Raw genomic sequence first — 23,064 nt, 5'->3', positions numbered from 1 at the left:
CAGCCTCCCTGCTGCACCGCTGTCCTTCCCCTCCCCTCGGCCACCGCTTTCCTGCCTCCTTCTGCTTTTCTCTTCGTGCTCCTTAACACTACTCCGCATCTCCGGTGCGGGAAGAGAAGCCAGTTTCATCTCTCTCTGCCAGTCCAAACCTGGAAAAACTGTGAGATTTTATAAATAGCATTTCACAGCTTTACACAATTGACAGCTGAAAGTGACCTTGAGATACAAAGCTTCCCGTGACGGGGAGCCCAAAGCATCGCCAAAAGAAATCTACTTTAGGGCCTTACAAGCAACCATCTCCCCACGTTTAACTTCTCTCTGCTACGAGTTAAACACATTTCCTGGAAGCAGCTCAGCTCTTTTTGAAACTGAACTGGGTATTCCCGCCAAATCCTTAACAGCACTACGCACAGGGGAAGCATTACTTCACCTCCTGCACGCAGCGCCCCTGAAGCCTTAGGATGAACTCTGACGTCCGAGCCTGTCCCCCCTCCCCAGGCTTGTCCCCTGCGCGGCGGCAGGCCGGGAGAGCCGGGCGGACCCGGCTGCCTCGCTCCGCCTCGGCTTCAGGGGCGGCTGCCGCCTCTGCCACCGGAGGGAGGCGCGAAGGAAGCCCCCCACGCCGAGCGGCCGGCCGCGCCGGGGCTCTCCCCCGGCAGGGAGCGGCGCAGCTCCCGCCCGCAGCCCTGAAGAGCGCTGAAGACAACACCCGCCCCCTACCACAAGATGGCAGTCTGCCGCGAGCAAGGACCCGCCTCCGTGACGCCAGACAGCGCTCAGGTTTCTATTGGCCCGGAGGAGCAGGTGGGCGGGGCGGCGTGACACAGCGGCAGCAGCACCAACTGTGACCCGAACCGGATTTGATTCCGCTCGCCGTCGCCAGCGGCCCCAACTGCCTTCCCTCCAGCCCCGCTGCCGCCGCCGCCAACAACGCCGCCGCCGCCATGGCGCTCAGCGATGCTGACGTCCAGAAGCAGGTAGGGCCGCGGGCCCCAGCCCAAACGCGAGCCTGTGGCCCCGGAGCGGGCAGCGCGGTGGCCTTGGGACCGCTGCTAGGTCTCCTTCCTCCACACTGCGCTCGGCCCGACCGGGGCCGGGGCCGGGGGGCAGCTGACAGGACGGACCCGGTGTGAGGAGAGAGGCACTGAGAGCTGGGCCGGGGCGGCGGAGGCAGCTTCCAGGCAGCTTCCTTGCCCTGAAGCCGTGCTAAGCGTGGGGTTCAGGTGTGCCTGAGCTGAAGGGCCATCCGGCTGGTAAAAGGCCAGTCGGAGCGGGAGGAATAGTGACAGCTCTGAACCCTGCGACAGCAGAAGCGGCTGCAGCCAGCTGTGGATTCACGCTTTAGTTGTGGAATAGGGTCTCCTGCTCTGTAGGTGGAACAGTGGTGCTCTCCTGTGAAAGCAAGGGTTGGTGAAGGGGAAAGATCTTCTCTGGGAATCTTAGTGAGAAAGAGAAGTCCCTGAAGAAAGTTTTTTCCTGGCGGGATTGATTGGCCACCCATTGGGGAACTTTGTTGAAGCATTTCAATGACCTATTATGCCAGATTATAGTGAAAGGGATCATAAGTAGCCTTTTTGCTATGTACAGTGTTTAACTGCACTTTAAGGCAGGTAAATACATTGCCCTAGATAAGCAACATCTTTTTAGATGTTGCTCTCAAAGGACTTTTCATCTCTTTTTTTCTTATAGCTATACTACATCTAATTAGCTGTAACTTAGCATTTGGTAGGCTATTCAGCATTCTCGAATGCCTTTTTCACTTTTATATCCTAAGCAGAGTGGTGCAACCTGGGCTTCTCTTGCAATGGAAACTTACAACCCTGAAGTCTGACTGTGGACACTTCCTCCTGAGGCAGGACACTTTGTCCTTATTGACAGTAAACACTGCCCTTGCCTAAAAAAGCTGCTTTGATCTGGGTTGAAAATGGTGTGCCGTGTTAAAGACTGCACAGATCCAGTCAGTGCTGGTCCGTGAAGTTTCCTACAGGTGATGAGCAGATCAGCCTAGTTCCCCTTGTCCTTTGCATCATAAATGTTTCGTGTCTCACTTTCTCATTCAGTAAACATAGTGTCTTGGCAAGGAAGCAGCACATTGAAAGTAAAATCAGTAGGTTGCCTTTCTGCAAAAGGGGAATTGTAACATTACGTTCTTTTGCCTTTTATCCGCAAAGCTTGTTTGTTTTTTTCTGCCTCTTCCATGAAGATAATAAAAATAAAGCTGACATTGGGGTGGTCTTGCTCAGCCACCATGGACCTGAACTTCAAAAGTTAGTTCAGGATCTGTTGATATACTAAATATGTAATGCTAATAGCATTTCTCATCTGCAACTTTCCTTTTATTGTTTCACACTCCTGAGCCTAGGCTGATCCTGTTAACTGGAAAAGAGAATGCTGCTGGTGGCATGATAGTGTCTGCACGTGTATAAATCTGGTATGAACTTGCCAACTGGTCCTCTGAACTCTTAACTACTTGCCATGGTGCTTTCAATAGTTTTCACTTTGAAAATCATCTCTAATTAAGAATTTTTCCCATTGATAGACTTGCTTGCTTCACCTTGTGAAAGGTGTTTAATAGATTGTTCCATCTAATCTGGCTAGTCGCTTCTAGCTAAAGCCAGTCTAACACCTAGAACTTCCCATGGAAAGGATAATCATGCTACTACTGATGGGAAAAACCCTCTCTTCCTTTCTGCAGGAAATACTACTATGCTAAAGTTATTAAGTTCATTTAAAATTAATCTCTCATTTAAAAATACATATTTTTTTCAGTGTTATTAAAACTAATCCTATTTATAGATGTGAAAGTCTCATTTAGGATCTCTTTTTCATTTCTATGAAAAGCAAAAAGGGATTTCAGTGCAACAGATTTTGAAGGAAATAACACTGTTCAGTTGTATCAGACTAGGGGAAATGGATGCCATATCACCTTGCTTCCATCTTATTCTTCTTCGTTATGCAGAGAACGTTTCAGGAACACTTGGAACTGTTTAAAGTACTTTTCCAAAATTCAGAAACCAAACCAAACTGGAAGAAGTGGCTCAGTAATGTAAGGGTTGCTATACAAAAGTTCTTAGCCTCCTTCAACAATAGGCTATTCAGCAAAATTATTTCCTTATTTTATATGCCTCCCTTGTCCTTTCTGAAATGCAGGTAGATCTAAAGCTTGGTTTAACCACTCATCTAATCAGGCGAGCAGGGTAGGAAACTGACACTGTAGGTGGAAATGCACTTGGAAGTGTTGCAAACTGGAATTACAAGAAAAATTGCTGATTTGATTTTGAGGATGTAGATACTATTGTTCACTTCTTCCACTGCATATGCTTAAAATCTTCCATGTGTCTGTTCGCTTCCGTTTTTTCATCTATATGGGCATAGTGCTGTTCTGCACATTGGCTCAGTTTTCACATTGGCACCTTTCTTATCTCTTTAAAATATTTCATTTTAACATGAGATTATATAAATAGAGTCTTTCATGTAAGTTTATTCAGACCGGATTGTCTGCAAAATGTGTCTCGTCACTAGGTGCAAGCAAAAATTCAGTAGGTTTTTATGGTCCGCTCCACCTGCCCTTTGAAATGGCTATACCTATTCAAAGTTGCAGTTTGGTTGGGCATGAGTCCTTACAGTCTGCCCCAAATGTGAACCTAAACTTAGGCCGGGTCACAGAAAGGCATGTGATGAATAAGCAGAACTCAGTATAATTGCTTTCCATGTCTTTAAGCTATTGGACTTGTGCTTTATCGTGTTTTGAGGTGATTTCAAAAAAGTTCTTCAAGTGGAATATATTAGTGCATACCAGGCTCTAAAGCAGCATCCGATATACGTGATGTGGTCTTGATCAACTAGCGCTCCTGTCTCCTTCCCCAGCTCTTCCAAACTAATATGCAACTACTTTATAAAGTCCTTTGACTTGAACCGTATAGCGGCATTTTTTAATGACTTTGTAAGTCAGAATTTGTTACATTTTTTCAAGAAAGATTTCTCAGGTGTATAAAAGAAGTAAGGAACTTCTTTCTGGTTGTACAGATCTGACCAGCAGCCTTTTGATTTGCTTCACTGGTCATCTAGTGTGGAAGGCCCAGGTTCATTCAAATGCCATCTATGCCTGATGTAGAGCAGGGAGGCTATGTTAATCTTCTATGTTTCATGTAAATGTCATAACAAACAAAAAACTTTAATTTTACTGTGTGAGGAATTTTTTTTTTTTTTTTTTTTTTAACTGATCTGGGAGGGGTGGAAGTTGTTCTCACTAGTGAAAAATGAAAATACCCAGCCTCACATTTATACGAATTTACCTTTGGGTTGGGGTTTTTTTTTGGTATAGTTGCATATCTAAACTACATTCATCTAATGACAGCTAGTGAAACAGCGTTATATAGAATTGTTTGAAAAAAGAAATTAATTTTCTTGTACTCTGTGTTAAGATGAACTGACTCTTTGACCTGTATGCTTAATTTAATTTCCTTGAAAAACATTATATGAATTAGTAAATGGATATGGAGGGGCCTACTGTACAAATGAGGAATATATACATACTTTCTCTCATCAAAGTCCTTCCCAACAGAAAATACTTTCTCCTCTCTCTCTTGTTACAGATCAAGCATATGATGGCTTTCATTGAGCAGGAAGCCAATGAAAAGGCTGAAGAAATAGATGCAAAGGTAAAAATTGAAGTTCAACGTCAGTAAGCACAAAAGGAAGACTGCATCTGACATCCTGTTTTGATAGTTACAGCCAGAGCAGTCCTAGAACACTTTTGTAAACTGCAGCTTACTTCACGTTTAGTTGTTACATAGCAAAAAATGATGCTACCAAATTAAGTTAATATTTGTTAGCTTTTGACAAATCAAAACAAGTCAGAGCTATTTTTTGGTCAGAGTTTTCTTAGTGGTTCTTAAATATAAATTTATTCATATGCAAGTTCCCTCATTTTTTTTTTTTAAGCAATCAGGAGAGCTGAGTGGTAATGTGAGTAGACTAGATTAAGTGGAACACCTTCCCTTACCTCCTATACTTGACATCATTGAGGATTAAAGGGAGTTCTCTGCATAGTTATGAATTCTGACAGGTTTGTCATAACAAGCTATTACCAGAAGGTTTAATTTTAATTTTTGCTTGACTTCCATAATGTGTCAGGCAGAGACATTAGTAGTAAATTAAAGCAATAATGTTAGTAATCTTGCACAAGCATTCATACATGTACCAAAATGATAAAAGATGAAAGTTAAACTGGTTGAATTGTGTTAGTGAAAGTTTGTTTGTAAGCAGGTTCATAACTGTACCTAAACCTGTGTAGCCACCTGCAGACTTAATTCTAGGTGTGATTTAGTAGGTATCCTGGGGAACTAAAAAATAAATTTATATTTAAGGCATGAGTTGAATTACTTGCAGAATTCTTCACTTAGATTAAGGCACAAGAGACTGAGTTTAATATTAACCTGGTGATAGAATACAGATGTTTACTAAAGAAGGGTTAATGGTGCCTTACAACCCTAACCATCTGCATTATACCAATACTGAAGTATCTTGTTGGTATTGGACTCACCATATGTATTACTAATAATATTTAATCTCCCTTAAACATTTAGATCTACACAAATATTTAATCAGTACTAAAGCAGGTATTCCTGATGATCTGCAAACGGAAGTCAGAAGTTGAGATTGGATTCTCAGGTATAAATAGGAAAATTTGCCATGTGTTTTCATATGCTGTCTCACTAGGCTTTGTAAAAAAGTAATAGCTATACTGTCACTCTCCTTGTGTAAGAATTGCTTAAAGTAATGAAGTTTGTGGACACTGAGGGCTGGGTAGCTTGTTTTAGGCGGAATCTCTTGTAGCCAGAAAAGAGGCCAAACAAAAACAAATCAGACCTGAAGCTCAGATAAAATGAGTTTTGCTTAACAATATATAATATATAAATTTGATAATTTTATGCCTAAGGAATAAATACTGCAAGGAAACATGTGTCAGTCAATCGATAAAATAAGTTGTATCATAGTTAGCAAGGTTCTAGTTCAGCAAAACACATCCTGAACTCCCTTTGACTTGAGTACTGGTTGAAATGTTTTGTTTATATGGAACCATAAATTGCATCATCCTAGCTTATCTATGAATGTGCTCTGAAAGCATGGCTGTTTCATTTTGATTCTGTTTTTTTCAGCCCATGGAATCAATTTCCACTTCAGTTATTTAATTTTTACTATAGGCAGAAGAAGAATTCAACATTGAGAAGGGTCGCCTTGTTCAGACACAGAGGCTGAAAATCATGGAGTATTATGAAAAGAAGGAGAAACAAATTGAACAGCAAAAGAAAATGTAAGTTGCTTAGGTTAGGTGGCTGACTTCAGAGCCTGAACTCTCATTTTATTGCTCATTTTATACAGAACTGGTTTTTTCTGGCAAATAGGCAAATTGTAGCCAATATATATAGTTTTAATTATGAGTTTCTAGTTTTTTCTGGGGAGAAGTTATCAAAGGTGAGCTACAATAGTATAACTGTTAGTAAGTGTGGTGAAAGAATCTTTCATGTTTCTTTATGTAGTTAATGTCTAGAACTCTACCCTGGTCTCTTACTCTGGGACAAATGTTCATGTCAGGTTTAGTTTTGGTGGGTCTTTACTGAAGGATGGGGTTCTGCGTTGTAATGATTTGTGCAAGTTCAGAAGCAGATTCAAACAGGTGAACAGGCTTTGTTATTAAATGTTGTAGTATTGTTACCTTTAAATGTGAAGTACACAGTTAAATGTTGCAGTTCTTCTGACAAAGTCTGATGGATTGATTCAACTTTATCATGCAATTTGCAGTCAGATGTCCAACCTGATGAATCAGGCAAGACTGAAGGTCCTCAAGGCAAGGGATGACCTTATTGCAGTGAGTATCTCTGTAGTAAAGACACAGAGGTTCTATTCCTACCATCTGTTAGGAAATGTTCTTAGCCATTCTCTAAAGAAAAATATGATTTGTGATTGAGTGACATTTGCTTCAACATACAAAAAGGACTTTCCCAGATGCTCTGAAAAGTCACTAAGGATTTAGTCCAGCTTCAGTAGTCTGCTTTAGCTTATTTTCACAGTTTCTATTACCTGCTCTTTTAGGGAAATGGAGTTCTCTGCCAGGAACATTGCAGGCAACAGTTTTATCTATCATTTGGACAATAGCTTATTTCTTTAAAGAGCAGGAACTCTCTCTTGCACGGATGGTAGAACTTTGAAGTTCTGTTTGCCTGAAGCAACATCTATGCATTAAATCTGGCATGGCTTAAGCAAGTAGGCTTAAAACACCACTAACTGGGTTTTTCTGTCTCCTTTAGTGGCCCCTAGTATGTGAAAAGGTTTGCTTTTTGTTCTAGTAGGTGACCAGCCTGTGTGTTGGCGTATAGGGTGAGTGATGATTTATCAGAGCAGAGTACGTTTAGTCTTAGTTCAGGCTTACTGCGTTCATCTTACGCCACGTGTAGTGTAGTGTATTCTCGTTCTGCTCATTATACAGCTTGCAGGTTTTCTATGATCTCTTACCCCGTCTCAGAAACAGTTGGAGTGTTCGTATTCTGCTAGATGGTGCTGTTGAGCTATTGGAAAAGCTGCGACACTTGTAGAAGTCAAAAATGAAAAATAGGGTCATGTTGCTCAAGTTGATGCTACCATGAAAAAGGGGAGTTAGCAGAAGAAAATCATCAGTTCATTGATTCTTTAAATCTAATTTCAAACTTTAGATTGTATTCACAGAGAGGAGGAAGGTGGGTGGCTAAAGAGCTAACTCTATTGTGATAGTCTCTGCTGGGTAATCTCTTCCTCATTTATCAGCTGACTCAACCTCATGCTTCTGAGTAATGCATAACACTCTTCCTCATTTTAAAACATTTAAAGTCACATGCTGCTAGGTCTTTCTTCCCTTATCAGATCTTTGGCCTCTTTCATGAACAAGAGAGATGAGCAGTTCCAGAAATGCTATGTTACTCTAGGGGGGACAGTATAACTAGGTTTGACTGTGACATTAAGTTGTGATAGTCTTATATCCTAGTACTGATTGTGTTAACATGCACTCTTCTTTTAAACGCTATGAGGCAGGACAGTAAAGAAGGGTTTATACCAAATCATACAATTTCTTTATCTGAAGTAATTATGATGGTTCAGTTCTAGGAACTGAGTTTGAATTGACTCAAATTTCTTAAAAATTCAATCTCATCTGATACTGATTTGCTGAATAAAGATAATCAAAACCAGCTACTTCAAATTAAAAATAAGCTCTCACTTCTAAATTTTGATTTATATTTACTTAAAATTAAAAAATAGCTAACCTGAATATTGTTTGATAAAAAGATAGATTAGATTTCTTTGCTCGACCACAAAGCTGAACAAAATTAGTTATTTGGACAACTTTATTAGTTTACATTAGGCAATGATTTACAAAATATTTTAGTTTGTCTGAATTAATATTATAAATACTATCCTTTTACTAGTGAGGTCTCCATTTTTCATGAAAAAGGAATTATTGTCAGGTTATAATGGGTTCAGATCAGGGCAGGAAGAAAGGAACTGTTTGGAAAGGATATTGTGCCGTGCACAGAGATGAAGGTCTAGCTTGGATGAACACCAGCTGGAGTGTACGTTTACGTGTTGGCAGGGTGTGATAGCTATAATAGGAGTACAGAAAGTTGGTAGGCATGAAACCAAATGCCAAACAGATGGGCTCTGCTGATCTGATTTCTTCTGAATGTAGGATTTGCTGAACGAGGCCAAGCAGAGACTTGCCAAGGTGGTGAAGGACACTGGCAGGTACCAGACACTGCTGGACGGACTAGTTCTACAGGTAAATATTTAAATTGTAACAAATAGATGATCACAGCCCCATCCTCCTAGGTGTCTGTCTTCAAACATAACCCACTGGAGGTTACAGTTGTATTGGAGTCTAGATCAAATGTTGCTGGGTGATCTTTGAGTTTTAAACACCACTTCTGCTATATCTTTCAGTCTTGGATTCTGAACAGATAAGGCTGCAGCTTGTTTTGAGGTGTAAAACCTGGTATACCAAGCAGCAGTTCCATTATAAGAATAATTGCAGATGCGCGCACATACATTGTAACATGCACGTTTAGGATGCACACTTTAAGCATCTGTAGTAATTAGTTGGATCAAATGCCCTGTTTGCAAAAGCTGTTTCTCCAAACCTGTAAGTCAATAGTTATCTGCTTTTAAAATCTTTTTTGGCATTTGAGACTTATAAGTCCTGGCTTTGACAAATTTACTTATAAGTCCTGTCTTTCCCAGTATGACATGCATCTATGACAGACATACGAAGCAGAAATTAAAGCTTTGGTTAGCTAGAATACCATCCTCAAGCCCCAGAAATTAACTGCTAAAAATCCAATAAACATTGGCCAGGGTCAGTTGTGCAACCACTATTGCCACCTTCTGGTATGAATTGGTCCTTTTGCTATAAACTGTCACCGAAGCCAGCCACGAGCTCTCCTGTCCACAGTTTGATGGCAGAGTTTTCTTAACTGTTTTCTACCAGCTTGTGCTTCCAATTCAGTGTTGTTTCTTTGTCACACCTAGGTCTGGTATTGCTGTACATCAAACAAACCTGTCTCACTCTTGCAAGCTGGCCACGTCTGTCTTGGCTCATTATATTTGATCCAGTGAGGGATCTGTACTCATCAGTACTCACAGTTGGACTAGATGATCATTGTAGGTCCCTTCCACCTGGAACTAAACCTATTCTGTTCTGTTCTATTCTCATGTATTACTACAGGAACTGCAAGGCAGGAGTTATTAGAACAGGCATCTGAAACTACTGCATGTCTTCTCCAAGAGCTGCATAGGAAAATGTCAGCTTGGCTGCATGCTCAGTCTGCTTAGACAGCAACGATCCTTATGTGTACATGTACATTGTCTGGGCAACTCAATCCTATGATACATACGTTTAGTTGCACTTGAGTTCCAAACTTGAAGCTAACAAAGAAACATTACATAATCCATAGTTGTAGGCTCTTTCCCAGATATTGGTGCTGTCCTCTCAGAATGTCTGCATGAGGTGAACTTCCGAGCAAATAAGAGGCTAATATTGTCAGGTTTTAGTTTTCAAATTGATCAGCTCCTTTCCTTTCTTGGGGTTAAATAATTCTAAGACAATTAAAATGTTGACTTTCTGATACCATAATGGTTATCTTGTGCAGGGATTCTACCAGCTGCTTGAGCCCAGAATAGTTGTTCGGTGCAGGAAACAGGATCTTCCTATGGTTAAGGTAAGATATCTAGAATAGTTTGTCAGTATCCTGCTCACGAAGGCTGGGACCTGACTGCAAATATTTGCTGCTCAGATCCCATCTGTGTGACATGAAAACAAGCTTTGCTTGCTGCATTTCTGCTGCAGATATAATGCAAGAGAACAAGTATACTTTTCAAGTTGGGGATCATTTGCTTGCTTGTATATTACCTACAAAACTTTAGACAGTGCTACAATATTAAGAATAATAATTGGTTTTGGCTCAAAAGCCAAACAAATACATTTGATTAATTAAAAAAAAAAAAAAGAGGCCTCAATCCCTTCTCCCTTCATTTTATTACTACAAATGATTGAGTGACCAAACCCAAGTGGCGTGCTAGCAGTTGTCAATGCTAATTGGAGGTTTATCTTGTATCCTAGACAGCTGTACAGAAGAGCATTCCCATCTACAAAAATGCCACAAAAAGGGATGTGGATGTTCACATTGACCAAGACAACTTCCTGCCAGAGGAAATGTAAGGAAAATGGAAATCTTTTATACAGAGCACTAACTTAATGCAACTTTTCAAGCCACAGCTCCTACTAGAATAGTCGCAGAAAATTATGTATGGAATATCCCCACAGTGTGTCTGCTGCTGTTCTAGTAGAATTTGGCACTTCTTTGTTAAACAAGCACAGACTCTGCAGTGTCCTCCAGACAAGCACTGTCTCAATCAAAAATGTTAATAGAAGTTTTGTGCAACCTCCAGCCTGATTCACAGTACTGAAGTAGAGAATAACTGTAGGTAGAAACTTAACTAACTATTGGTCTTTTAAAGAGAGAGAATATGGATATAGCCGTGCTTTCTATCTCAAGATGAAGCAAATTGACCCATCAGGTGCTGCAGGATAATCATTTGATGGGGTTTATGTCTGCTATGTCTGCAAGGCTCTATTTTCATAGAGTATGATAAAGAACGTGGCACAAAGCTGTATATTCTGATAGTCAGCGACCTTTATGTATGGGCCAGCAAACAACACTTTTAGCACTCTTCCTCACGTCCCAAAATCTGAAAGCTGTCCGTTAATAATAAAATACGGAGTCTGAAGCTGTTTTGAAGTGCAAAGCTCCGCTTGCATTTAGATCATGCTAATGAGGACCCTTGTAGGTAGCTGTGGTCTCTGATAACTCCAAAGATGCTTTGCACTGCTGCTTCACTGGATCACTTTGTGCTGATTCCTATTAAGACATGTATCAAAAAAAGTTTGTTTTTTAAAAAATAAAAATCTTATCTATGTATCTGACTTGCCTATAAGTGCTGATTTGGGGTAATCTCTCTGCCACATTCTGACTTTGAGACGTACCGTGGATTTCACGGATTTTTTTTTTTCCACTTTCTAGTGCTGGAGGTGTTGAAATCTATAACAGCGATGGTAAAATTAAGGTTTCCAATACCCTGGAAAGTCGGCTGGATCTTGTAGCCCAGCAGGTGAGTTTCTCTAACAGCCAAGGTGAACAAGATACAATTAACTAGTTTTGTCTTGTAATTAAATCCTAGTGTTTCCAGTGTGTTAACTGTCACAATAGTGTGTGGGATCAGATTTCAACATGGATGGCAAGTTAGAAGTTATTTTTTAATGGAAAGAAGCAAATTACCTACTGTTTATGCTTCTCTACAACAAATATGCTTTTCCCAGAATGATGCCTTTTGAATTAAGCATGAGCATAAAATTCTAGAAATTATGGTACTGAAAGACTTGTTATGACTGCACTGCAGTCAAGATGTTGAAATGCTGAGGCTAACTTGCATTAGTGAAGCTAGCTTGAGTACTAGAAACTTTGGCCGAGACCTATTATACCCTAGTGGAAAAAACTAGCTCTGGCATCTCTTTCTTATGCTGCAGCATAGGCAATCCTTTATAGAGTAGCTGGAAATGTGTGATTAGGTAAAGGCTTCAGAAAACTCAAATGAACTGACTTCTTAATTTTGAAGCCTAGCCTCGCTATCGCACAGTGCCTGCAAGGAGGATTGTACAGCAATTGTATTGCCCATTGCATATAACTGATGTCATCTTTCTCAACAGATGATGCCAGAAATCAGAGTGGCTCTCTTTGGTGCTAATGCCAACAGGAAGTTTTTGGACTAAACCCCTGTGAGAGAAGGTGGGATCTGTTCCACTGCCATACTGAAGGGGATGCAAAAGCATCTGCTAATTTAAAATCTGGAAATATAACATTACCTTGTCATCCAATCTCTGTTCTTCAATGGAATAATTTTGCATACCTGCTGTGCTTAGCCTCTCTACTTGTGGTTAGAATGTATTGCTTAAAGGATGTGAAGACATACATATTCATCCAGCAGTGACACTAGAAAATGGAGGCGTTTGGGCTCTTGGCTTTCCTTGCACCGTTGTGGCTCTATAAAGACAAGTGGTCCATTTAGGGTCACTCTCTTTGCTTTGGCCACATCTCTTTCAAGTTGTCTAATCTGTGAAGTAAATTACTATGCTGCCGATGGGAAATCCCTTTTCAGTTAAGGTCTTCAGTGTTATAGAGGGCATGCATTCCTTCCCAGGGTTAGTAGTTTAATTCCTGTTACTTGGTCAGGCATTTTTCTGTTCTGTATATGTGATTTTTAAAAAAAAGCCTGAGCCTGTAAAACTGTATTTATTAAAATAAAAATGTGTGTGTGTATGGAGTTCTTTGTAGCTTCTCTCTGGGGGATTGGCAGCAACCTTTGAAGAGTGGGCTTGTGTGTATAAGGACTTACTACTTGAGGGCTGTGTGTAATAACTGTTCTGTGAAGCTAGAATTCGAGTGCGTGGAGTAATGTCAAGCTATTTACTTGAGTAATGTTGGATTGTAGGCAAGCCTTTTGAATAGGATTTTAGGATGAGCTTCATTCTTCCTAAAAAATGGGTCAGTAGTTTTGTTCCCTCAATCTTCTTTCATGAGAGAGAACTAGAGTAACACGACTGCGCTACTTAGATATAACAAATACAATCCATTTCCAGTTACAGGTTTGTTGCTTCTGTGCAGGAGATCCAAAACATACTCCTTTAGTAATTGTGTTTCAGGACTTGAGGAACAACAGCTGACTCTGTTGCAACTATTCTCTCTATTGTTAGTAACTATTGAATTAAATAACAGTAACGTAACTATATTCATTACCTAATCTGTTAAGTTTTACTAATGCTTACTTCTCCTTTGCTTCTGCATTGATGACTAGTATTGTCTCCACCTTCTACGGTGTAGGACAGAAAAATTCTTGAGGTGACTTTCCACACTACAAGCCTCTGCCAGAATACCTGAATCTTCACCTAGTGCTCAATTCTGAAACTTCTTTCATGGAAATAAGAAACTGCTCAAATGAATTACTGCCTTAGTATGTTTTGAAATCATCTTTAAGTACTGCAGTGATTCAGGAATGGTCAGAATTTTACCTTGTGCCATGAAGAATACTTGCAAAGCTGCAGCAACACTGCTTTATGCAGTGTTTTTAACCTGAGGCCCTTTCTTCTCAAGCTGAGGTGCATGCCCTCGTGTAAAGTAAAGACTCTAAATGCTAGATAAGCCTTTCACTGCCTCATTTCTCTAAAGTGGAGATTGACTGCTAAGAAAATCCTGAATCCAAACTTATTTAATCTTTTGATTTCCTCTTGCAAAATAAGAATCTTTAGCAAGGTTGTTTTTTTGTTTTACGGCTCCTCGCTCTTGCATTTAGGTACCAGTTCTTGTTTTCCACATAGACAGTTACGGTATTTACTCTCTTAGTGCTTTGCTTTTCGAAACATGATTCTATGACTGGGCAATAAGTGTATCTGGGCTAAAGTACTACTCTTTCTCGATTTTGGATAACTGTTACAGCTTTCATCTTTGCAACTGTCAATGATCAAGCTTCCTGACTAAGCACTGGGCTCTGGTTTTGTGACACACCTGTAGCAAAGGAAAAGCCTTTACACAATGCATGCTGGACTGTGGTCTTTCTTGGTTCAAATAGTACTTTTTGGAACAGATTTGTTTCGGTCCTTTCTGATGGTTTCATCCAGCTCATCAGTAGGCTATCTGCCAGTGCTTTGGCAATGCAGTTGAACTTATTTGAGTCCTTATTTTCTCTACAGCTAGGGCTAGGAACAGAAACTCTAAATGTTGAAGTAGAGTGCAGCATATGGAAATAAAATATTGAGGCATGAGACAAGAGGAGGTTACTAGTCTTTGCTAGGTGACATGCACTATGAATATTTGCTCCAATGCTCAATAAAAAGACTTCAAACAGATTGTAAGATCATCTCTATAGAAGTGAACGGCCTAGATTTGGCCGTCATCATTTGAAAGTGCAGCTTTTATGTTGTCCTGGTGCTACTGCTTCTCTTGGAAAACGGATACAGGCAATAGTGTAATGCATGTAGATAAAGTCACAGGCAGAATAAGCTAAAGGTCAGGACACAGAAGGGACAGATGGCTCTGTTGTACATCACTTTGCAGCGATGGGCCATATTACAACATTATCTTCAGGTATGTTTTATTCAGTAAAAAAATTTATATTAGAAGTTATCAAAACTTTCTCTGATACCAATAACATAAACATGCTTGGCTGTTGCAAAAAGGGATTCTTTGTACAGGGTCTGATGGTCTGCTTCTTTCATGAAGGTAGCAAGAGCTTTGCAAATCCAGATCTTGTATATTTTTGAAAAGCAAAATAACAACTCTCTAACTGTGGAGCTCATAGTGGAAGATATTGGAGTTGCTCTTTACTATTTCCTTTCCTCTGTTAATTTTGTATCTTCTTTTGTGTCTTCCTATGCAGAAAAGAGGAAGGAATAACCACTGTTATAATTGCATACAAAAATTGGCGACCTCAAGAATGTTTTTAGTGATAGTCAGTCACTAAAACTGGCAGCAGTGACTCAAAGAGGGTCCTCAAGAAATGGTCCGAACACTTTATGTATATTGCATCTGAAGTCTGAGACTAGTGGTTTGGTACCCCCTGCCGCACCGTAAGCTAACTGAAGCACTTAACGCTTACTCAGTTTATTAGCGGAATTGCAGACACTCTTAGCTTGAGCCATGTCAGCTGTGACAGGAACTTCCTCCTGCACCAGCAGTTCTCTGCAAGTGTGTTACAGGAAAGCACTGATTAATCTTAATACTGGGGCAACTACATGAGAGAATTGAATTACAAAAAATGGTGTCTGCATTACCTGCAACATCCTTGTCCTTCATCCCAGGTAATAGGGGCTGTTACCAAATTTGATGACCTTAGAGATGCAGAGAAAAAGGGGAATATCCCACCCAGGTTTACCTAGTGTAGTTAGCAATCACGTTGTGTCTTCATCCAAGCTTCTGTTCAGCGTTTGGATACAGGTTTTTACCAGTAGTATGTGAAACAAAAGCAGCATTTCAGGTGGATTTCAGAGTTCCTACTGGAGTGTTGTTGCAGCACTGTTTTATTATTTGAACTGTACTGCTGATTTAAGCAAATGAAGTAGGATGCACAATTTGTTTTCTTACTGATTTACCTGATGACCTAGGGCAAATCAATGAGGATATTGATCTTCATTCATCTTTGTATAAGAATACAAAATATTCCAGTTGGGTATAGTAAACAAGCCCTAAGCCAGATCAGCACATTAAGAAACTGGACAAATACAGGGAACAAAGGAGGCATTAAATCAGGGTTCAGGTAAAAGAATTAAGTTGTGATGGGAGAGGCAAGCACCGCAGATTAATGGGGAGTGCAGAGCTGGTTCTGTCTAGTGCTGGAAAAGGAGTTAGGGAAATAGATAATGTTGCACTTGTTCTGCACAGTTGGCAATGGAAAATTTAAGAGCGGGTTTGACACTAAGTGATCAGCAGAGGACTTAAAATGTTACTGCACATCTGAGTCACAACCCCTTTTTTAGTACTTAGTTTTCACACTGAGACGTTTTAACATTAATCAGAGAGACACATGCTGTATGAATGATCCCTGGAGGTGCGCGCAAGTGTCAAGGTGAGAGAAAGACTAGAAGAAAACAACCAGAAAGTACCAAGAACTGAGGCCTCAATGGCTTTATTAAACCAGTAACAGTTGATAGAGCGATAACCTCTGAAAGGAAGCTCTGAGCTGGCTGTCAGGGGGTGAGAGCTACCTATCAGAAAACTGGTAATGACAGGGTGAGCGTGCTGCAGGGAGGCTGTTTGAGTGCCCAGCTCCCTGCTGAGAGCCAGTCTTGGAGGAAAGCACGGCCATGTTTTCCAGAACAAGCCTTGTTAAAAACTAGCTAGAATCTGGCTTTTGGGTGAATCCTGCCATGAAAGCCCAGCTACAGGCCTTTGGGTGCTCGCTGTCTGGGGAGGTTGCAGATCCCAGCGTGCAGCTGGAGGCAAGCTGGCAGAAGGAGGGTACCGTGCTTGTTGCGTGCCCCTGTCCTGACCTGCTGATGTTAGCAAGCAGTGGGAAATAAGTAACAGAAGAATATGTCTCTCTGCTGGAAAATAGAGGAAGAGTGTTAGATAGTACCTTACATAGGCCAGCAGCGTACACAGTACAATGAGGCTGGAGCCATCTCCATAGACCCACAGTCTGTGCCTAAAATAGTCTGGGAGATTAAGAGAAAATTGCCCATTTATTTAATTCCAAAGAAATTGCAGTAAGTGAGGAACAGAAAAATTTGGACATGAAAGTGAACTACCCCAGAGGAAAATTCAAAGCAAAAAATTTTCCGTGGTTAAGTGAACTCTGAGCTGCTATTCTGGGGAGGAAAGACTTGAGATTGCAGTAAAGCAACTTGGCAAAAGATGTTTAGCCCTGAGCAAGAGCCCAGACAGACTGCAGTGTGGTTTGGCTAATGTGCGCTATTTGATACAGGCTGCTCAGAGAGGCAGGTGGGGGCTCCCATCCTGCATCTCTAACATGTTTACAGGGAACAGGCTGTGACAAGAAGGCCCTTCCAGGGCTGGGAAGTTCCTGCTGCTTTCAGCCAAGGCAGAGCTGGCTGGGAAACCCCAAATCTGTCTTCCTAGGCATCTCTTTCAGAGCATCCCATACCGCTTCTTTGGCTTTGCTTTAGAGAAAGCAAGAAAAACATCTGCACAGGAGCATTCTTGGGTTAAGAATCATATTGACAATGTGCCAAAAGATGTCATTTCCCAGCCCATGTTACATGATGGAAATCAAAAGCTGTGAAAATCAAGGCTACCACATTATTTTACGTAGTTCAAGGTTGATGTGTTGGGTGAGACTGCATAGTGAAACTATTAAGGTGGTCCCTCCCAGCATTTCTGAAGGCCCTTTCCCATCCTGTGTTTGCATGAGGTCAGCTCCTTTTTCCAGACAGTCCCTGGCCTACATATCCCCTACCTGAACACCAAGTGACTGCACATACCCAACCTAGCACCAACTGCAAACCCTGGGGCTGTTCAGGATCCTGGATTTCATCCTACCATCTGCCAGTGGCAGAAACATGCTCATTTTTCACATGAAGCCGTTAGACGTCTTTTAACAGAGGGAGTGGAAGATCATTGGTTTCTGAGCAGCTCTGACCTTATAGCATGAACCTCTAAGGTCTATAAGACTTGTTGCCTCCAAACCAGCTGCAGGGCATGCAGGAAGTTCATGCATTCTCCTCCTTCTTCTCTCCTGGCTGCCCATATGGGTTCTTCAGCCCTGTGTCTTAGCAGGGCCATTTCTCTCCCCACCTGCTGGCCTTCTCCCCTTAGCAGGTAGCTGCTGCTATAGAGCTGCCACCCCCTGAGTTTCTACAGCTCCACAATGCTCTCCATGGCTGCGGGGTATCAAATACAGAGGCAGCATCTTGACGTCTAGCTGGAATTGGACAGGAGGAGGAGGAGGGAACAACTGTCTTAGCTTGCCCTAGCTGGTGAGCTGAACACAAATAAGGGAGAGAGGGACACGCTGGTATTTGGAGGGACAGTTATCTTTTGCTGAACTCTTCTTCCATCCACACATGCACAGCCTCTACCTGGCTTCCTTGGGACCATCGCCTGCAGAGCAATTGTAACACCTTTCTCCTAGCAAAGGTCACTTTTACCCTGATGGTCGCAGCAGCCCTGTAGTGGGGACCCACCACAGACAAAACCTTAGAACATCTTCTGGAGGAAGGCTGGTGCTTTCCCTTCAGAGGGCTCCGGAAGGAGAGGGGAGCCTCACTATCAGCAGCAAAATGCTAGAAGTCAGTTCCAAAGCAACTCTTGAGTGGGAGCACAAGAAAATTATTAATCTGTCTAAAAATGAAATTATGAGTATTTTACCCCCACGCACACGATGTTGAGCAGTTTAAGTGCAGCCGCTCGTTCTGCACTTCTGCTCTCAGCTCCAAACACTTTGAAGGAAGACGGTAGCATCACTAGCCAGGGCTGGGACAGCAGGATTTGGGAGGCTCCTTTCACCTGCTGCCTGGGTGACTTAGGCACCCCTGCCACCACCCGTGGGCTCTGTGAGGTAGGACTGCAGAGCCCTCACTGAGGCACAAAGGGCTTATTGAGGACAGTGCTTGCCTACACCAAAGGGATTCATGACACAGCACCAAGCGACAGCCTGGATGTCTCTTTGCGCCTCCCCAGTCCAAAGCAGGTATCATCACCCCATCCTCCAGGATCCTGAAGCTGAATTTCCAGCATCTTCACGGGACAAGCAAATCCCGGTGTCGTGGTTTAACCTGGCAGCAGCCAAATACCACGCAGCCGCTCACTCACTCCCCCTACCCCCAGCGGGACGGGGAGCGAATCGGAAGGGTAAAAGTAAGAAAAACTCGTGGGCTGAGATAAAGACAGTTTAATAGGGAAAGCAAAAGCCGCGCACGCAAGCAAAGCAAAACAAGGAATTCATTCACCACTTCCCATCGGCAGGCAGGTGTTCAGCCATCGCCAGGAAAGCAGGGCTCCATCACGCGTAACGGTTACTTGGGAAGACAAACGCCATCACTCCGAACGCCCCCCCTCCTTCTTCACCCAGCCTTATATACTGAGCATGACGTCATATGGTATGGAATAGCCTATTGGCCAGCTGGGCCAGCCGCCCTGGCCACACTCCCTCCCAGCCCCCTGCACATCTGGCAGGGCATAGGAAGATGAAAAGTCCTTGACTAGCGTAAATAATACCTAGCAACAACCAAAACATCAGCGTGTCATCAACATTATTCTCACACTACATCCAAAACACAGCACTATACCAGTTAATAGGAAGAAAATCAACTCCATCCCAGCCAAAACCAGGACACCCGGTCAGTGAGTCCCGGCTCCTCTCCCAACCACCGCCATCTCAACTTTCTGCAGAGGACAGCCCAGGCACGACCGCACCATGGGGACACGGACACATGCGTGCGCATACTGGGACACCAACTGCAAAGACACCGCTTTCCCGGCCACGCTGGCAGCACTCACCCCTCCGCTTACAGGTCTCCTCCTTGGTTCCCTGCTCCTAAAACACTTGCACACACTGGACCACGGCCACCTGGCAGCAGCAGTGTTTCTTGTCTCAAGAAGCCAAAATTTCTGTAGAGAATTCAAATGTTCTGTATCAGAAAAAGAAATTCCCTCCTGACTTCAACTGGTGATCAGCTTTGAGACGTGCTCAAGATACCTTCGGGACGGTTTTTTTAGCACTTAGAACTGGGGTACTATTTCACACTGCTTTTAAACACAGAGGTATTTCCGTGTTCAAGAAAAAAAAAATCAAGTGGCTTCTCAGATATCCTGCAATGAGCTCCACAGATTACTTACATACAGGTTAAAAAGGCTTTATAATAGATATGCCCTTTGAGATCACATAAATTTTCAATGCTAGGCTAAACTTGGGTTATTAAAGCAACTGTTTAATTATTTACCCTCTGACGGTTATCCTCTTTTCTTAGGTCTAAATGCTGCCCAGACAGGCAAAACTCCACGCACCTTGTATGTATAGCCAGAAGTCCCGCACAATCTCTGCATATTCGTGTACTGACCAGTGTGAATCAAACACCCTGGAGGGGTGATACTGTTGGATCCACAAATGCCAGAGATGAGACACCTACACACCATCTGCACAACACATAAAAGTATATGCAGGTGTCCCCATGGCTGTACGGGCATATTTATGTCTACTCACTATGGCAGAGTCATGGCACAGATGTGATTAAAAATGCATGTGAGCAATCTTAGACAAATACCCACTCCCCCAAAGCTGCACACAGCACTCGTGCGTGTAAAACCAGCGCGTTCACTGTGCAGCCTTTGCTAAGTGGGTGCTGCTCCACAGTAGCAGCAGCTCTTGCAGCCCTCCCGGACTGCCGGCGGGATGACGTGGTGGGGGAACAAAGCAGTGAGAAGTTTGGGTTGAAGGGCTCCCACAACACCTGCAGTGGCCCCCCCAGCTACCCTGCCAATGCTGGTTGGGTGGGAGAAGTCCCTGCACAGAAATGGTCCCTAGGAGAAGAAATGCTAGTGGAGCAACAAGGTCTCCTGAGCCTGAAACATAGCTGGACTTCAGGAATGGGCACACGAGAGTTGTTAACACCAAGGACGTCCATGTCCCGCCTGTGGCAATAAACCACACGGAGGAGGTTCTGCCATGCTGTGTCCAGGGGGAACCATTCTTGACTAAGAGCATGAGCACTTCATCACTCGTGCTCTAAAATCTTTGCATTTTGAAATTTTCATCCCAGTGCAACAGCGACTACTGCTGCAATGTGGGTTAGAGGTGCTAACCTATTAAAAACAATTTAAAATGTTGTTACTCCAGCTATGTCAAAGCCATTCTGCAGCAGGACATTCCTTGGCCTCGTATGCGTTATGTCGGCAGGCACAAAGTGTTTACTTTCATCCAACTTGAAGCATTTGCCTTTCAGTTCCTAAATGACCTCTTGTGAAGTCATCTGGAGTTGTAAATCGGAGCAACCATCTGGCTTTTTTTCTGTTCCTTATTTAATATATTGCTACCATATCTCCCTGCATCTGATCGGTTTTATTGCTCTGTACTAATCATTCCTTTTTCATCTTGCATTTCCCTTTTTCATTAAGCACCAGCTACGCGCAACTGGAAGCAACGGCTGTGTGCACCAGTGGGGTAGCTGGGCTGGAGATGGCTTTTGCCTTGCTGCCGTGGCAGGCTGGCAGCGGGCTGGTGTCCATCTCCTGGGCCAGAGCTCTTCATGCTCCCCGCGGAGATAGGCTGGCCACCGGCCGGGGCATCCCGGGCACTGCCATTGCCCCGAGCCATCGGGGAGGCAGGAGGGGCACGGCTATGCCTGGTGGCAGCCACGGCTCTGCTGTACCTCCTACTGCTTTGCTCTCATCTAAAGTGGGCTGGAGAGGTGGAGGGGGGGGCACTCACCCCTCTGTGTGTCACCCCGGCAGCTATAGCTATAGGTTAACTATAGCTAACCAGCACGTGCTGCGGGCAGGGAGACAGTGCTTTTCCAATCCGATGGCCGGGGAGCGGGTCCCTCCTCCGGGCAGGAGGCGGCTCTGCTGCAGCGTGCGCTGGGCACACAGCATTTCTCTGAAATGCAGGCAGAAAAAAATAAAGCCTGTGACTTTTCTGCAAGAAGAGCTGGGCAAGAGGCCGTTCAACTTACGAATTATCCGTCGGGACGCCTGACGCAGCGGGAAGACGGGGAAAGTGCATGTTTCCCCTCTCCACGCAACCCCAAATGGGAATTCCCCGTCTGCAGCACCTAGCAGGGAGGTTTGCGCTCACTTTGGCTCTGTGCCCGAGGTCCCCGTAAGCCTCCTGACCCCTCATTAGGTAATGGCGGGGGAAAAGAGGAGAGAGGCAAACCCTTGGAGCTGACCGAAGCTCAGCTGCTTTATTTCTGTAAAGCGCTCTCCATGCTGCTGAGTGAGGTGCTGGCATTCGGGCATCCACCTTTGCTTTGATTTTAATCTTTGGCTGGTGATTTAGGCCAGCGGGCTCCAAACTTTTTTGATTGTGCACCTCTATTGATAAAAGTAAATTAATATATTGGGGGCATACACCCCCCAATATATATATATATTTACTTATAAATTATATACATCTACTACTGTACTAACATTATGTACATTATAAAACATACACAAAAATAGAAATTAAAAACCAATGAGATTAAGATGAAATAAATATGATTTTATTTTAGTTATTAATGGTACAAACAATATTTTTTTCCTGCACGCCAGTGGTGTTTTCTTCTGCATGCACCCCACTTTGGAGACCTCTGATGTACCAAAAAAGGCTTTCCGTGCCAGCAGGCATTGCAGCCCCCGTGCGAGAGGCATTGCATTGCCCTTGGTCCCCGGTGCATCGCCGAGGGTCTCAGGGCTTCCCCAGAGGCTGAGACTGAGAAACCCCCACAGGACTATAAGGAGATAAGAGGGCTGCAGAAATTTGCAGGGGGCAAAGGGAGATGTCCGAGGGGGATTTCCTGGTCGCCATGTGGAGCTGTAACACAGCCGCGCAGGGTGGGGTGGGAGGTGCAGGGGTACCGCAGAGCCCCCCCGGGTGATGGGTCCCTTCGCCTCCCACCCCAAGAAGTGGCAAATCCCAGAGGCAGGGAAGTGGGACAGGAAACCCGCAAGGCACCCCACGCCGCTGGATGCTGTTAGTGGGAGCAAAGGGTGCCTTTCCCCGCTGGCGTGGCCCGGGCTGCAGGGAGTGCCAAAGACGAAAGGGGGTTTGGAAAGCAAACAAAGGAAGGGAAGGAAAATATCTTGGAGAGAAGATAGAGAGCATAAGTTATAAGTCTTTTGGGAGGCACAGGGGTGTGTGCGCGCACGCGTGAACGGAGGATGCAGTGAGCAGCAACTTTGATCTCCCAGGACATCTGGCATGTGGGCATCCGCCATACATCTGCCTATAGGGCAGGCCCAGAGACATGCGTGACTGGGAGAGGGGGATGAAAAC

At 43.4% G+C, this 23,064-nt stretch overlaps 1 protein-coding gene across 2 annotated transcripts; it reads left to right on the top strand.

The window, feature by feature from the left end:
- The first annotated feature begins 507 nt into the window (after positions 1 to 507).
- Positions 508 to 12,903, top strand: ATP6V1E1 (ATPase H+ transporting V1 subunit E1). Of its 2 annotated transcripts, XM_075159536.1 has the most exons (9): positions 508 to 977; positions 4,596 to 4,661; positions 6,207 to 6,316; positions 6,805 to 6,871; positions 8,720 to 8,809; positions 10,176 to 10,244; positions 10,646 to 10,740; positions 11,607 to 11,694; positions 12,290 to 12,903. In XM_075159536.1, exons 1-9 carry the CDS (start codon positions 945 to 947, stop codon positions 12,350 to 12,352), a joined length of 681 nt encoding a protein of 226 aa, XP_075015637.1. In that variant the 5' UTR covers positions 508 to 944; the 3' UTR covers positions 12,353 to 12,903. The 2 variants fall into 2 exon arrangements, with proteins under 2 accessions (XP_075015637.1, XP_075015643.1); XM_075159542.1 differs by lacking the exon at positions 8,720 to 8,809 and having other exon boundaries at positions 710 to 977.
- Positions 12,904 to 23,064: the final 10,161 nt, after the last annotated feature.

Source organism: Calonectris borealis, chromosome 1, assembly GCF_964195595.1.
Source record: "Calonectris borealis chromosome 1, bCalBor7.hap1.2, whole genome shotgun sequence".
NCBI lineage: Eukaryota > Metazoa > Chordata > Aves > Procellariiformes > Procellariidae > Calonectris > Calonectris borealis.
Note: the sequence above shows the minus strand (reverse complement) of the source record. Positions and strands in the feature narration are given on the sequence as shown.

Excerpts from the sequence above, each read along its gene's own strand:
- ATP6V1E1 (XM_075159536.1), top strand. The coding sequence starts at position 945 with ATGGCGCTCAGCGATGCTGACGTCCAGAAGCAG. Across the intron at positions 8,810-10,175 it reads TGGACGGACTAGTTCTACAG|GGATTCTACCAGCTGCTTGA; the intron begins GTAAATATTTAA and ends TATCTTGTGCAG. Across the intron at positions 11,695-12,289 it reads TGGATCTTGTAGCCCAGCAG|ATGATGCCAGAAATCAGAGT; the intron begins GTGAGTTTCTCT and ends CTTTCTCAACAG.